The sequence below is a fragment of the Crinia signifera genome, chromosome 3, assembly GCF_055691185.1.
Source record: "Crinia signifera chromosome 3, ASM5569118v1, whole genome shotgun sequence".
Classification (NCBI taxonomy): Eukaryota; Metazoa; Chordata; class Amphibia; order Anura; family Myobatrachidae; genus Crinia; species Crinia signifera.
The window spans coordinates 85,163,062-85,177,395 of record NC_139219.1 but is presented as its reverse complement, the minus strand read 5'-3'; the positions used below and the strand labels follow the sequence as shown (position 1 = coordinate 85,177,395).

General features: G+C 41.1%; 1 protein-coding gene across 8 annotated transcripts in view; it reads left to right on the top strand.

Annotated features, from left to right (window-relative positions):
- The window catches only part of UTRN (utrophin), a 587,017-nt gene that overhangs the window by 220,407 nt on the left and 352,276 nt on the right, over positions 1-14,334 (top strand). For all 8 annotated transcript variants that reach the window (XM_083176136.1, XM_083176132.1, XM_083176141.1 and 5 more), the window contains 3 exons: positions 860-977; positions 5,669-5,874; positions 9,838-9,992. In XM_083176136.1, the coding sequence (XP_083032262.1) occupies positions 860-977; positions 5,669-5,874; positions 9,838-9,992 (479 nt within the window). The remainder of the gene's footprint in view (positions 1-859; positions 978-5,668; positions 5,875-9,837; positions 9,993-14,334) is intronic.

Below are 14,334 nucleotides of genomic sequence, written 5' to 3'. Positions count from 1 at the left end.
TTTTATTGATTAGTTATAAGCCCTCATTTAATTGCAAATGTAATATAATAATAAAAAAAGCCAACAACTGTAACTTTTTTTTATTATGTATACATATTTACTAAGTAGGACCACTTACAGGGGCAGTAAATGCATGTCCTATTCATTTACACTCTATTCAGGATGGAATATGGTACAGTACAGTGGATATTTTGCAGTTACTGGTACATTTCAGGCTGACATTACTATAACATGCATCCAGGTGTCGCCCCCAAACATGTGCCGCATGGGAAATTCGGCACTGCATATTGTATGCTGTCCTGCCACCTGGGAGGTTCCTGGGCCACTCAAGACGGGATCGCATGCAACTTTTCCCCTCAGGGAAGTCATACAAGTGTATGTCCACTTCAAGTCACTGGTTCCTGTTTTTCTTATTCATTTATAAACTCTGCAATTGGGTGCTTAAATAAAGGATGGTAATAAATAATGTCATATAAAAAGGTCCAAACTGTACAGGAACAGAAATATAAAAATCACATAATTCTACAACAAAATAAGAGACCGTTATAAACAGAATCAGTCAGTGAGTGGGAACAGTGCCATGGTGGGAACAGTTGACAGAAATAAGTTGCTGTGAGTGAGTTTACATTGGACTGGAGATAAGGACAGTACAGAATGAGAGTCTGCACATACTGTATTCTGTAAGAGACCACCGTCTTATGATATGCTGTGATTGGCTGTATACGAGGCATCCTACTTCCATTCGCTATAGTACTCACTGTGCTGATTGGACTTGCTATTGTAAAGGTGCAATACAGTAGGTCTCAGCAGTACAGTATGTTACACCTGTAATGATGATGTTTATCTTGTTTCTTTTCAGATAACTAAAGAAGATATGGAGCAGCGTCACCCACAGCTTGAATCTGTTTTTACATTAGCTCAGAATGCCAAAAATAAAACTTCCAGCCTGGATGTCAGAACAGTTATTACAGAGAAATGTAAGTTGTGATACTTCTAAGTGGAAGTGATAATGTACAATTAAGTGTCCAAGACAAATTAAAGCTGGAAGCACTCTCAGGCCCGGCTGCTTCTTATAACTGTATCCATTCCTGGCATGTGGCTCCTATCTGGCTACTGCCTGAAATCACAGCAATCACAGGAAATTGAATATCCTAGATAATGTAAGTCCAACCTTGCTACGTTGCCTGGAAAAACAAGCATGCAATATACAGTATACTGTATGATCCTTTCTAAAAAGTAATGACCGTAATCAACAATTACTATTTTATTCATCTGGAAAAACTTCATATCATTTGTTCTTGTGTACTTTGTATTATAGTTTGAATTTGTCTCCATACCTTACCTGCAGTATTTGTATACCTACAGCTTCTTATTTGCAGTATTTGTATACATACAGCCATAACTTAGAATTTATTACTACAAGTACACCACTGATTATCTAGCACATGATGGTCCTGCACCTCTTTTAACGCGGACACATCAGAAGCCAGGGGGAAGGTAGGCTGCAGGGGAAGTTAGGCTGTGGGAGGGCTCTGATAGGCTGTGGGAGGCTGCAGGAGAGCTCAATTATCCTGTGGAAGGGTTCAGTTAGTCTGTGGGGTGGAGTTAGGCTGCAGGGGGTAATCAGGCTGCAGGACGTTAATATGCTGTGGGTGGGAGTTAAACTGCAGGAGGGCTCAAGTAGACTACAGGAAGGCTTAGATAGGCTGTTGGAGGACTCAGACTGGAAGATTAGGGTTTAGTTAGTGCGAGTGGGAGGGAAAGCTGTTGGGATGTACCACCGATAGTCCGACTAAATGGAACCTGGGATGCCGGATTATCAATTTTGTACAATAAAGTGCCTACTCCATTCTGCCAATCTTAAATATTAATTTGCTTGAGATATTTAGATTCCTAAAATTAATCTTTATACATTACATTATTAACATCATTTATTATAATTATTAATTTATTTATTAATAATGTTACAGCAAGCTGGAGCCTGGTACTCGCTTAACGGGTCCCGCATCTCTGGCCTCTCAGTCCTGTACTAGGTCCGCTGTGGGTGCGCTGTCTCTAGTGACGGAGTTACTCTTTTGGCAGCCTGCTTACCATATTCTGTGTCCAGCAGTAACAGGCTACTGCATTTCCCACAGTAACACGCACACCACTGCATTTAAAATTGAATGGGCCAATAGTGCCAAATTATTTGGCACCAATTTAAAGTTCCTTCCATTGCCAGAACATAGGCTCACATTTTATTCTCCAGTATCCTAGCCATATGCTTTCCTTAGTAAATTATGCTTCTGACCCCTAGTTCCCCTGTATTCTGTTCTTTGCCTGTTCCGTGTCTTGTTTTTGCCTGTATCTGTACTGGTGTTCCATGCAGCCCTGTCTCAGTCTGGCAACTACATAACTGCATGCCTCACAGTGAATACTCAGCTCCTGTACCAGTATATACCAGCCCCGGATTTAGTAACCTGGACAGAGAGCCGCAAACTATGTGTCCACTGTGGCGAATCCCACATGTCCTTGCAGGAATCCCTCATGAAAACCCACAATACGTTAGACTCTGTACCTCTGTTCTGGGTTACAGATAATCTTAAAGTACAGGTCACTGTCCACTAATCCATTTCTGAGGTTGTGACAGAATACTCAGGCCCAAACATGGAGGTCACTCTTATTCTGTTACCAAAAGAGCTATCCCGGGATTTGGGATTGAAAAATGCTCAAACCTGGGATTCCCAGGATCCCAGGATTGGCCTCCCTAATAAAAAAAAACCCACCCCCAACTAATCTCCTCCCCATCCCCACCGCCCAGGTGACTGAGTGCTGACAGACAGTAAGCGGCATGGCGGTGGCCAGGATGTGCAGTTTATGAGCCATATAAGATGACAGCACTGAATTTTGCAAGGCCGTACTAATTTCGGAATCCCAGGATTAGAAGCTTCATTCCCAGGATTCATATCCCAACATTTTTAGGCCAAAATCCTGGGATCCTGCCAATCCTGGGATTGGCCTCTGTATTCGGGATTGAAAAACATTAATTCCCAGGATTCCTGGGATCTGGAAATTGAAATTTAGATTGCCATTAGAGTGGGTATGGGGAGTGTTAAGGAAGGTTGTAGGTAGCAGCAAGTGCCGAGTTTAGAGAGCAGTGAGGGATGGTGTGTGTAGAGAGCAGTGAGGGATGGTGTGTGTAGAGAGCAGTGAGGGATGGTGTGTGTAGAGAGCAGTGAGAGAGGGTGGGAGTAGGTAGCAGTGAGTAAGAATGCTTTGAACAGTAAGCGGGTTGGAGGACGGAGTAGTGAATAGTGTTTGTGTAGGGGGGGGACAAACAGGATGGATGTACTTGAATGATAATATTTACCTTTAGGAGGGTAGCCTTAGAAATACAGTCAGCCCCAGCAGAATTTTAATTGTAGGACTGGCTGCCAGCCAATCAGAGCTGGCATGCTGACAGCAACCAGGAGCTGCTAGTGTAGCTGTTTCTCTGATTGGCAGCCGGTGCTACCTTGTCTGTGTGTCTGTGGCTGCACGCTTAAGTGCCATATACATCTGTACCAACCAGGCTGCTCAGCACTGCCCCTCACAAATGCGCACACGCAACTTAATCCCATGAACCCTGAGATCCAAACCCCCCCCCCCCCCCCGATCCCAATCCTGGGATTGGCTTCCCCAGAACATAAAAAGATTTTATTTGCAGTGTCATTGTTTAACATGTACAATGTCTAGGGTAAATCATTTTGTTAAACTGTTTCTGGGACAGGTGGGTATACTGGGATGCAGTTAGTATCCCGGCAGTCGAAATCCCGGCACTTTGTCCCTCTATGGGTGTCCACGACACCCATAGAGGGAGAATAAATTAGTGTGCCGAGCATAGCGAGGCACCGGGCCCACTGCGTGGCGAGCACAGCAAACCCGCAAAGGGGGGCGATCCACATCCCCCCTTGTCGGGATTTCGGCGGTCGGAATTTTGACCACTGGGATTCCGACTGCCTGGATTTCATACCGATCCCATTATACTACATTAATACATACTTGTCTGCTCCTACCTCCAATGTCTGTCTTCACAGCTTTCTCTCTCCATGTCCAGCAAGTTTGAAAAAGATAATTTTGCTTTCACTTCTGTTAAGTAGCAATTTTGTCCATCGAGTAGCTTCTAGCAGTCACTGGCGGTACTTGTGTGCTGAAAACAAATGGAAAGTCAGTTGGGCATTCAATGGGCCACTGTTCTATCTGGTCCTTCTACTGTTTTAGTCCATTATGGTCTAGATTAGGGGTAGCCAACCCCAGTCCTCCAGAGACCTACCAACAGTTCACATTTTCCGGCTCACCTTCCAGGTACACAGGTGCACTCATTACTGACTGACACATTTTAAAAGATCCAGAGGTGGAGCTAAATACTTCCCTTGTGATTCTATGAAGAGACCTGGAAAACGTTAACTGGTAGCTCTCAAGGACTGGAGTTGGCTACCCCTGCTCTAGATGCTGTTGTGCTGGAATGTAAAACTGGTGCCACGTTTTTCCAGCCTCCATGGTTAGCTGAGGGATTAAATAACTGTACTATAGAATTTTTTGTTTTGTTATCTTATCATTTAGGTTTGTCCAATTATATGTATTTTGTTGGTGAGGGTTCAAGGTTTTTTCTTTATTTGGTTTGTTTTTGGACTTGTTGGGCAGTGTATAGTTAACAACGTCTTGTTTTCTAGAAGCACAGAAATGATTTGCCTATAAGTATTAAAAGTGCTGTTTCAATGTATTACTATTACACGCTGGCTTTTTCTAAATTTAATTATATTTTGTTATAACGGCTAAATCCATCTAAACTTTCTATTCATTGGTGATACAGAAACAGCCTGATTTTTTTTTTATTTCTTTTTTTACATGCAGTGTAATTGATGAATTATTGTCATGCACCAGTGTATAGTAAGCGTCTTACAGGAAATCCAAAATTAGAATTCAATTTGCTGTTTTCCTATTTGAGACTTCAAAGGCTGCGGGAAGTGGCAATATTACATTTAATTATAATCACTCAACGCTTACAGTGTATCAAGAGCAATGAATGGGATTTTGCATTCATATTAAATATTGTGACCAGAGGAGCATCATTCATTTTTGAGGATGCAGGCAGTAAAAGCTTGTCCTACTTCAGCGTAAGAGGCGATATTATGTCCCCTTTCTATAGTATGAAACTGTTCATTATTTGCAGGGTGTTCCTTTGTGTGATGGCCTAGATATACAGATATAGCACAAGCCATCACAAAGACCTAATCATCATATAATTTATACAATTCCAGAGATAGCTCATGCTAACCAAGATAGTAATTCATGTTTGCTGCCCCATCTCTTTTGGCGTTATTCAATCTTTGACGATATTTCTGAAAGTTGGAAATATCAGCAGTTTTCACCTATAAAATTCAAAATAGACTTATTCAATGTTTTTCTTTTTTTCCCCCCAGCCTTGAGAGAAAGTCAGAAAAGGCGTGGATCGGCGAATCCACATCTTTTTAGGCCAAAATGGCTGCTAATTTAATGATTTAGCATCCGTTTCCACCAATGCAGATACAGTTTTTCAAAGAGCCAAATCTGCAGTGGTGCGTTCCGGTCAAAAATTGCCAGGATTGAATACCAGCCTATGTCTACCTACACATATACAATAATTAACCTATTTTTCTTAATGATACAGCGGAGAAGCTGAAGAACCAGTGGGACGGCACATTACATGGTGTTGAGATGCGCCAGAAACAGCTACAAGATATGCTTGGTGACAGCATTAAGTGGGATGAGCTGAGGAAGGAGATACAGACTGTCCTGGACCAGACTGACTTCCGCCTGTACACCCTCACTCAAACATCTAAAGACACGCTGGTCAGACAGCTTGCAGAGAACAAGGTGAATACACATTGGGCTACTGTCTCATAGTGATACAGTATAAGAAGTATATAGAAATACCATGTGCAGATTCAATGACCGCTTTCTCCCACGTTACATTTTGGTTCCCTGTCTGCTCTTCAAACTGCTTTTGTGGACCTATATAAGATGCAAAAATAACCAATAAATTGCAAGAAACTCACCTCTGCCATTACAGTAAAAATCACATTACACCGGAAGAGAGGACCTTTAACCATTGTAACTGCTTGCCGGTAATGAGTTAACTTTCATGCAGTACATCCATATTATTAAAACTATTTAAACTATCCGCTTTATCAAACTGAAGGTTATCAAGTACTGACTTGGAATGTCCAATTTTGGTTTCTGGAATTGTATTACTTTGTGCCGGTACAGGTTGAGTATCCCTTATCCGAATTATTCCGAAAACCATACATTCCAGAAACTGAAAAAAAAATAAAAAATTGTTTTGCTAAAACTACTGGGGACATGATATGTAACTGTCACTAAATATGTGCAAGAAAGTGATTGCTTGACATTCTAATTCAGAGCCTGAGATAGTACACAAAATTTGTTTCATGTTTTGAAACCTTGTTTTATGCACAAATAAAATATCTTTGTGTGTATTTCATGTGTTTGATGTTTTTATACAACATGAATGCAAGATACTTCAAAACACATAATTGAAATATTAAAATATTCTGAAATACGGAATAATCCGTTATCCAAATTTCTCCTGGACCTAAGCATTTTGGATAAGGGATACTCAACCTGTATTATATCCAGTTATTTCCAAAATGTGATTTACTTACCTTTATTCATTGGCAAACAACCACATTTTATACAACATACTGTATATAGATTCCATTGTATCATATCTATCTCAAGAGATATACAGTATATTACTGATCGATTCATGAAATACATTTGAACCCTTAAACACCTAGACCAAATGTAATACGGTTGGAGAATCAGAAAGTGAGAGATTTTTGGGAGTGTTTTCCCATTATCTTCAACTGTAAATCAATTTGCACTGGAAAAAAAGGATTATTTTGCAATGTAAGTTATTGCTGCTTTAAAAAAAAATGGGACAACTCTCCCAAAATCTATCACTTTCTGATTTTCACAACCCTATTACATTTGGCCACTAAAAGAAAACTATCCCACAAAATGTAAATGTTCTTAAGTAATTTTCAGTAAACTTTCCACTGCTAAAAGTTATAGAATTAGTCTTGCATTCCATTGCAGAGATCTAAAACTATGTCCACATTTTTAGTATAGTGTTATAATGGGATTTGAATGACAAAAAAAATAACTTAAAATATGTACAACTTAAAATAATAATTTTAATACCAGTTCACTAATAAAATATTATTATTGTATAATACTGACTTTGTATGCTTCTCATCAAAACTGAAATGTGATACATTATATGTGGAGGGGTGGCCATACATCAGGGTTGCCGACCCTCCCGGAATTTCCGGGAGTCTCCCGAAAATCGGGTCCCCCTCCCGGCCCCCGGAAGGGTGGGCAACCCTCCCGGATTCAGGGGGGACCCCCGCTGACCCCCGGATCGCGGCATTAAAATGCCGCAATCCTCGGGTCTCAGAGGAGGGGGCAGAGCTAAAATGACACAATTGCGTCATTTTCGCCCCGTCCCCTTAACGGAGATCCCTGAATTCGCTGGTTTAACTTAGTGATGTCACACTTAAGCCCCACCCCCTGAGCGGCTACTGAAAATCTCCTCTCCGGGCTTCTCCCGGAGAGGAGAATAAGAAAGTCGGCAACCCTGTCATACATTGCAGTAGTGTATGGCGACTGGTCTATGCATCAGACATATAAATGTGGGGCATAAATAAAGGAAAGAGGGTTTAGCTCGCATTTAGCATATTCCTCCTAAATATTGCATTGCGGGATTCCAGTATATCATGTCATGACATTTATTATTGTACAAGGTAAGGTAACAAGGCCCCACTGTGTAATGTTCTCTATTTCATTTTAATTTCCCGCCATACCAGAGCAGGTACACCACTGATTTCCCTCATGGCCATTAGACAGCACCTTATATCAGTCATACTGTCCCAACATCAGTTGTAAGATAGTGGGGCTGGTGTAAACATGGTCAGTCTGCTCTGGCCAGGAGAGTAATGAAAATGAAATAGAGAACATTACACAGAGGAGTCTTGTAAGCTTACTTGTTGAACCATTCTTGGATATTGTCAAAGTGCAAAGGATCCTGGGGTCATGTCATATTTCCTGAAACAGTTTCTTGATTTAATCTGTCTCATATGATCCCTTTTATAAAGCAGAGGTGTATGTGTGTGAAAACATCTTGTTGCTGTAATCTCTTGAAAATGCAGTAGTCATCTGTGGACTGTAGAGGGAGTCCTCATAACACTGTATTGAATTAACAGTTATTTGTAGGGAAACTGACGTTTTCCAAACATGTAAAGGAATATTCTCTTACTACTGTCGACATATAGACACATTATATATGCCATATCACATAAAACAATTCTACGTAGGTGTATTATTACATTCACTGTTTTTTTCTCACACATTAATACACTTAGACTGGGCATGCCTTAAAAGTAAAAAAAAAAAACGAGTATTTTTCACACTGCTCTAAAGGCCCCCATACGCTAGTCGATTTGACATCCCATTGGGTCCGATACACGACCCTGTTCCAAACTTGGACCGTATCCCACCAGCAGGGATGCAAGCGATACTGTACATCACATGCGAAAGGACCGCATCCGTTGCTGCCTTCTGGGAAGGTCCCTGGCGGCTCAAGGAGGAACGGATGGCCATACACTGCTGCGAGAAATCGCAGCAGCTGTGTACTTGGACTCAGCTCCTTTGTACAAATATGCTAATAATGCAAGAAGTGTCTTGTGTTGGCTTTTCTCTGTGCGTCCAAAGGTGCAGTTTGAAATATCTTCTTGAACATTAGTTATCGGATGGGGTTTTCACCCTTTCCTTGATGAAGCTAGCTGACACCCCCCCCCACCCCCCCCAAAAAAAAAAAAAACAGACAGGATGTCAATCATTCTACGGCTTAAAACATTGGAGATATGCATAAACTATCGTCATGAAATTTGCTTACACCTTGCGAGCAAAGTTCTTTTGTTAAAATGATTAGGAAAATGATATAATAATCATAGTAATAATATTAATAATAGTAACCTAGGAAAGTGTATTTCTAATCCTTTTTTTAATCACTATAAAGAGGGTATACTAATACCCCCATTAAAACATCTGAAGCAAAAAAACAAATGTTTTTCGCTATTTTTTACCAAAGTTTTGCTGTTTTTTTTATAGGGCGCAATACACAGGTTCAGTGAAACCTGTGTGTTTCTGCCAAGCCGCAGCCCTGTTTTCGCTGCTTTTGGCACCTGCCGGCTTATTGGATAATTAGATAGCTCTGAGCTAGCCTATTACCTCGCAGGATATAGCCCAAAATCTAAATGTACACATTCTTAGAAACAATATTTTATTATTCAGTTTTGTGATTACGTGAAATAAATCCACACCTTGTCGCCAATTTGATGTAAACAGTATAGACCTTGGCACCAGCGGTCAGTTTAGAATGCAAGTCACTTTACCTTGTGGCAAGCTATGAATTCTGTTACAGGGTGAGAGCTCAGAGTTATCCTTCATGCCTGTGAAACGGTTTTTGAGAACCGAAGCAATGAACAGAGAGACGGTTCTAGATTAGCACAGTGTCATTCTTATTTACTTTCGTACAGCAGACAGACTTTTATTTTATTTCAAGCAGGTTATTTACTGAGTTCTAGAGCGCTAATTCAGAGATGGTAACTGTGTCATATATATATATATATTGCTGTGATAGTTTTTCCCTTTCATACTAGTGTAAAAAAGCCTTTCAGATTTCATGTTTGCAGCTTATATTATGAGCATTTTGCAGCTGTATCACCTTTTTCTGATCTATTTATTCTAATACAGGCAATAGTACAAGAGCTACACAGGGGTGAGATTGTCATGGACACATTCAATGACCTTTCCAACAAACTGCTTCGTGACTACAGCTCTGATGACACCAGGAAAGTGAAGGAGGCCAGCGATCACTTATACATGAATTGGGTTAATATGAATAAGAGGTGAGAGCATATTTTGTAGAGCGACAGATTCAGTGGGATTCTAAACCGTGATAAGAACACATGATGATTTTCAGTAGGCAGAAGGGAGATGTATCATATCTTCGAAGAGAGAAGAGATAAAGGCAATCATTTGTCCAATCAGTCAGCTTCTAGCCATGTACTGTATGTAGCACATTCTATAAAATGAAAAAAGGTAAGTAGTAGCTATGGGCTAGATCTCAATCTGTAGCACAGGTTGATGCATATCCCCCAAATATGAGCCTCTGCCACTCATGGGATCTGAACTTGTGTTTATGGAGATTCATTGGGAATAACACTTTAACCTCTTGTGTTACCTGTATGATATTCCTCTGTCAGCATTACATCCCTCCCTTTGTTCTAACAAAGTTCGGAGGCTGTGCCACATGCCAGGTAAACTTGGACTTTTTTTTTTTTTTTAAAGGGCAATCACAAGGCATGTTTTTGCCTTATAAGTGATTGCTCCTTTTAACAAACAACTGATTTCCCACATGCCCACTGAACTCAGACGGCATTATATCCCGGCCAACATGTCTACAGGCCCTTAGCAGCCGGATAATGCTGAAACTAGTTGTACAGGTCACTTAGTAGCCTCTTAGAGAAAATGTGGCTGTATGCACCATTAAGTTTCATAATAAAAGGGAGCATATGCCGGAGTTACTGGTATTTTTTAAGTTCTTGGCTTTAGTCAGTTCTATCATATGGGCTTTAAGAGAGAAGGAGGCTCATGTGCAGCTTCCTCCATCCAGGCCCCCTCCTCTCTCTTGGCTGCAGCACCGCACAATAGAGTCTAAGCACTAGAGGGCTCAGATTCTATTGTGCATGCGCAGACCACTAAAAAAATGTTGCTGCGGCCATTTTTTCAGCGATTCTGGGAGCACTGCTGCCTTTATCGCGGGACTCCGGAAGGCTAAGTATTAAAAAATAGGTGTAGTGTGGTCCCCCCTGGAACTCGGCGGCACATTGCACCCATTATAAATACGTCACTGAGTACGGGTGCTAGAGATGGCCCAGTACTTTATCTAGGCTCAATGTTTAATTCTAACTCAACCTTTGAAGGCAGATGATGGAAAGGTAACAGCATAAATGTTTGCCGCCTCTTATTATTCAGAAAGTTTGATCAACCAAATCTGTCCATGCGCTTGCCTTATAGTCTAACCCACCCACAGCAGGCACGCACCTTTCCATTTATAAGTATGTTTGAGGACCCAGGGCACTCAGAGGAAACCAGCAAAGACATAAGAACTTACAAATTACACACAGACAGAAATTAGGTTGAGTGAGGGGAATAAACACTGGTTTAAGCTGAGCTGTTGTGTTTACTCTACGGAATTCTAAGAGTTTTTCAAGCATTGTAATAATCAGAGCGGCAACCTTAGATTGTACTTAATCTTTTACAATTTGTCTTGCAAGGATGGGCATCTTGGTTAGTTAAGCCCAGCAATGCTCCTCTGAATATATTCCAATGAAAAAAGTCACATAGTTTAAGCAATCTATTACACTTCACTGGCTTAGCCAAGCAAATTGAAATTACACCTAATATTTGTTTAATACTGTTGTGACTAATTAGGTTGGCACTATGTCATACATTCAAGAGGATTCAAATCTCTGTACATGTTTGAAATTCTGCAGGGATTCCAAGTTCAATGCCGCAAATGTATTTGAACACGCTAGAATAGTTTGCTTACTTAACTGTACGGTATGGATGTATATAGCTAGTCTTTTTATTTTTACGGAACATGTTCAAACTGCAAACTCTGTATCTGTCAAATTGTATTTTATTTGGTCAAAGAACCACTAAGTTGAAAATACACCTTCAGTATTCAAAAGCTATTTCAAAAGAAACACAAATGATATATTATAAGATTACATTTTATCTTTTGTTTACCCTAGATAGCTGCTGTAGCTGTCTTAAGTCGTTGTATTATATATTGCTTCATAATTGTCTCTGGGCGGCTTCTCTCTACATCCTTTAACAAATGTACAATATAATATATTTTTCTGTATGGTAATCAGTTGCTCCCCATAGAGATATGTTTCGGAGACATCTACATTTGTATTTGTGAATATTACTAGGTACTGTTTCACATAAAACATTTTATGGAAATCTTTCCGATCACTGGATAGTATGCTAAAGCTGTGGACACACTGTGCAATTTGCGCTTTCGATTTTGACTATATAGTCAAAATCGATTGCAAGTTAGTGCAAATTGCACCGTGATTGCCCGATCTCGATTCAATCCTGATGCGTGGCCCAATGGCAGCACAGTCTATTTCTACTATCTAGGAACGAGGGCCATGCTGCACAATGGTCTCCACTCCGCCACCACCGTGTGCAGTCCTTCCCTCCCTGCCAGTCGATGCCTACACACTGGGTAACCGTGGCTGCCGTTACCGAAATGATATCTGTGGCCGTCACATAACATCGTTTGTACACAACATAACATAATTCCAAGCTGCAGCTCCATTGGAAGGGAAAATTTCTGCTTTTGTATCAAAATTCCGCATTCACTCTTATATCTTCTTTTTAAGTAATCATAAATTGTTAGTTATGAAAAAAGCATCCATCTTGTATATTACTATGGGGGCTGCCCAATTAACCACGGTAAATGGCTACGGTTTATGGATTTGTGGGACTATTTAAATATCCCATGATCGCCAACACTTATTGGAATTTAGGTAAAACTGAAACCCCGATAAGCAGCCATTGGAGGCCTGTTTTTGCACACTTACGCATGGGTCTGTGATCTTATCCCAGAGAAAGAAACACTTTTTACAGTAAAGACATAGGGCGGTATTCAATGAGGCTGATTCGCCATGTTTTTATGGCGATTTTGTGCTGTAAGGCGAATTTTTGACTAAAACGGTGAATCACCCTATTCAATGACCAGATGGCGAATACATTTCAAGGTTTTTTTCGCCATGATTCACCGAGTAGCAATCGCTATCTTTTTATAGTGAAGTGGAATGTGAAATTTTAAAATAAAAAGTTTTGTTTTTTTACATTTGGTGTAAAAAAATCAGGAATTTTATTCTGAGGAGGGGCATGCTATTTTTATTCATGTGCTGTAAGCACATGAATATATATTTAATAAAAAATATATATATATATTTTTTTTTTTACACAGACCAGCAAGTAGGGGGCCGGGAGCCGAGCCGCTCATTAGATAATTATATATTCACTGCACCCGATCATTACATATGCATGATCGGGTGTAGTGAATATACCCGGTCCCCTGCTGGCACCCCCGGGGGCCAGCCTGTGCTGCCTGGCTCCCGGAGAGCCCACCTCCCCCCCCACAAACATTCTGGGGCAGGCAGGGAGACTTCCATCTCCCTGCCTGCCGCCGTCCTCAGGCTCCCTGCGGCATCGCCGCAGGAGTTAAAATTCGCCGGTCAGGGGCAGCGAGCCCCTGACTCGTTGAATACTGGAGCCGGCGAGGCTCCGGAATGCGGCGAGCAGTGGCGAATGTGCAGCGAATCCTAAACAGGATTCGCTGCACATCGCCAAAATGCTCATTGAATACTACCCATAGGGGGTAGGTGCCTAATCAATGCTGTCTTTCCTGACAGCATTGAACAGGCATCTCGGCAGAACGGACCCGTCTTTAACAGCGGTCGTCGAGCCCATTCTGCTGAGAATGCCTGTGGATTTTCAAGCTCACAGCCAGATCTCGAGGATCCACTGCCGTATCTCGCGGACACGCATCCTTTTCGTGGTGCTCAATCGAGCAGGCCGAGAATGAGACAGGAGTTTTAAAAAGTGGGAGGCACGTAAATTGTAATTTGTACACCGTTCACCAGATTTGGATGTAAATACCCTCAAATTAAAGCTGAAAGTCTGCAGTTAAAGTACATCTTGTTTGTTTCATTTCAAATCCATTGTGGTGGTATATATACCCCAAAATATGAAAATTGTGTCGATGTCCAATATTTATGGACCTGATTGTACATTTCCAAAATATGAAAAGTCCAAAGCCAAAAAAACATGGTCCACTAGTTTGTATCCGAGGGTAGCCATTCCATGTTTTTGAGTGGCAATGTGCCTGGCAACTGGTTGCTCCTTAGTGCTTGACAGTACAGCCGCCCTAATGGCACTCCTATGCTGTGCCATCCAGGTCTTGAACTAGCAATCTGTTTTTCCGATGTAGTGTAGCCGGCATAGACAGTACATGTCATACAAATTTTGTGGTGCACGTTAGTGGCCATCCGGTTTTAAACTTCTGACCCGAAAATGGGTATACCATATATTCACAAGAAGTTAGATAACTGCAGATTGTACAGCCCTTCCATCGAAAAAATCAATTTTTGTGCTTCCGCGTCA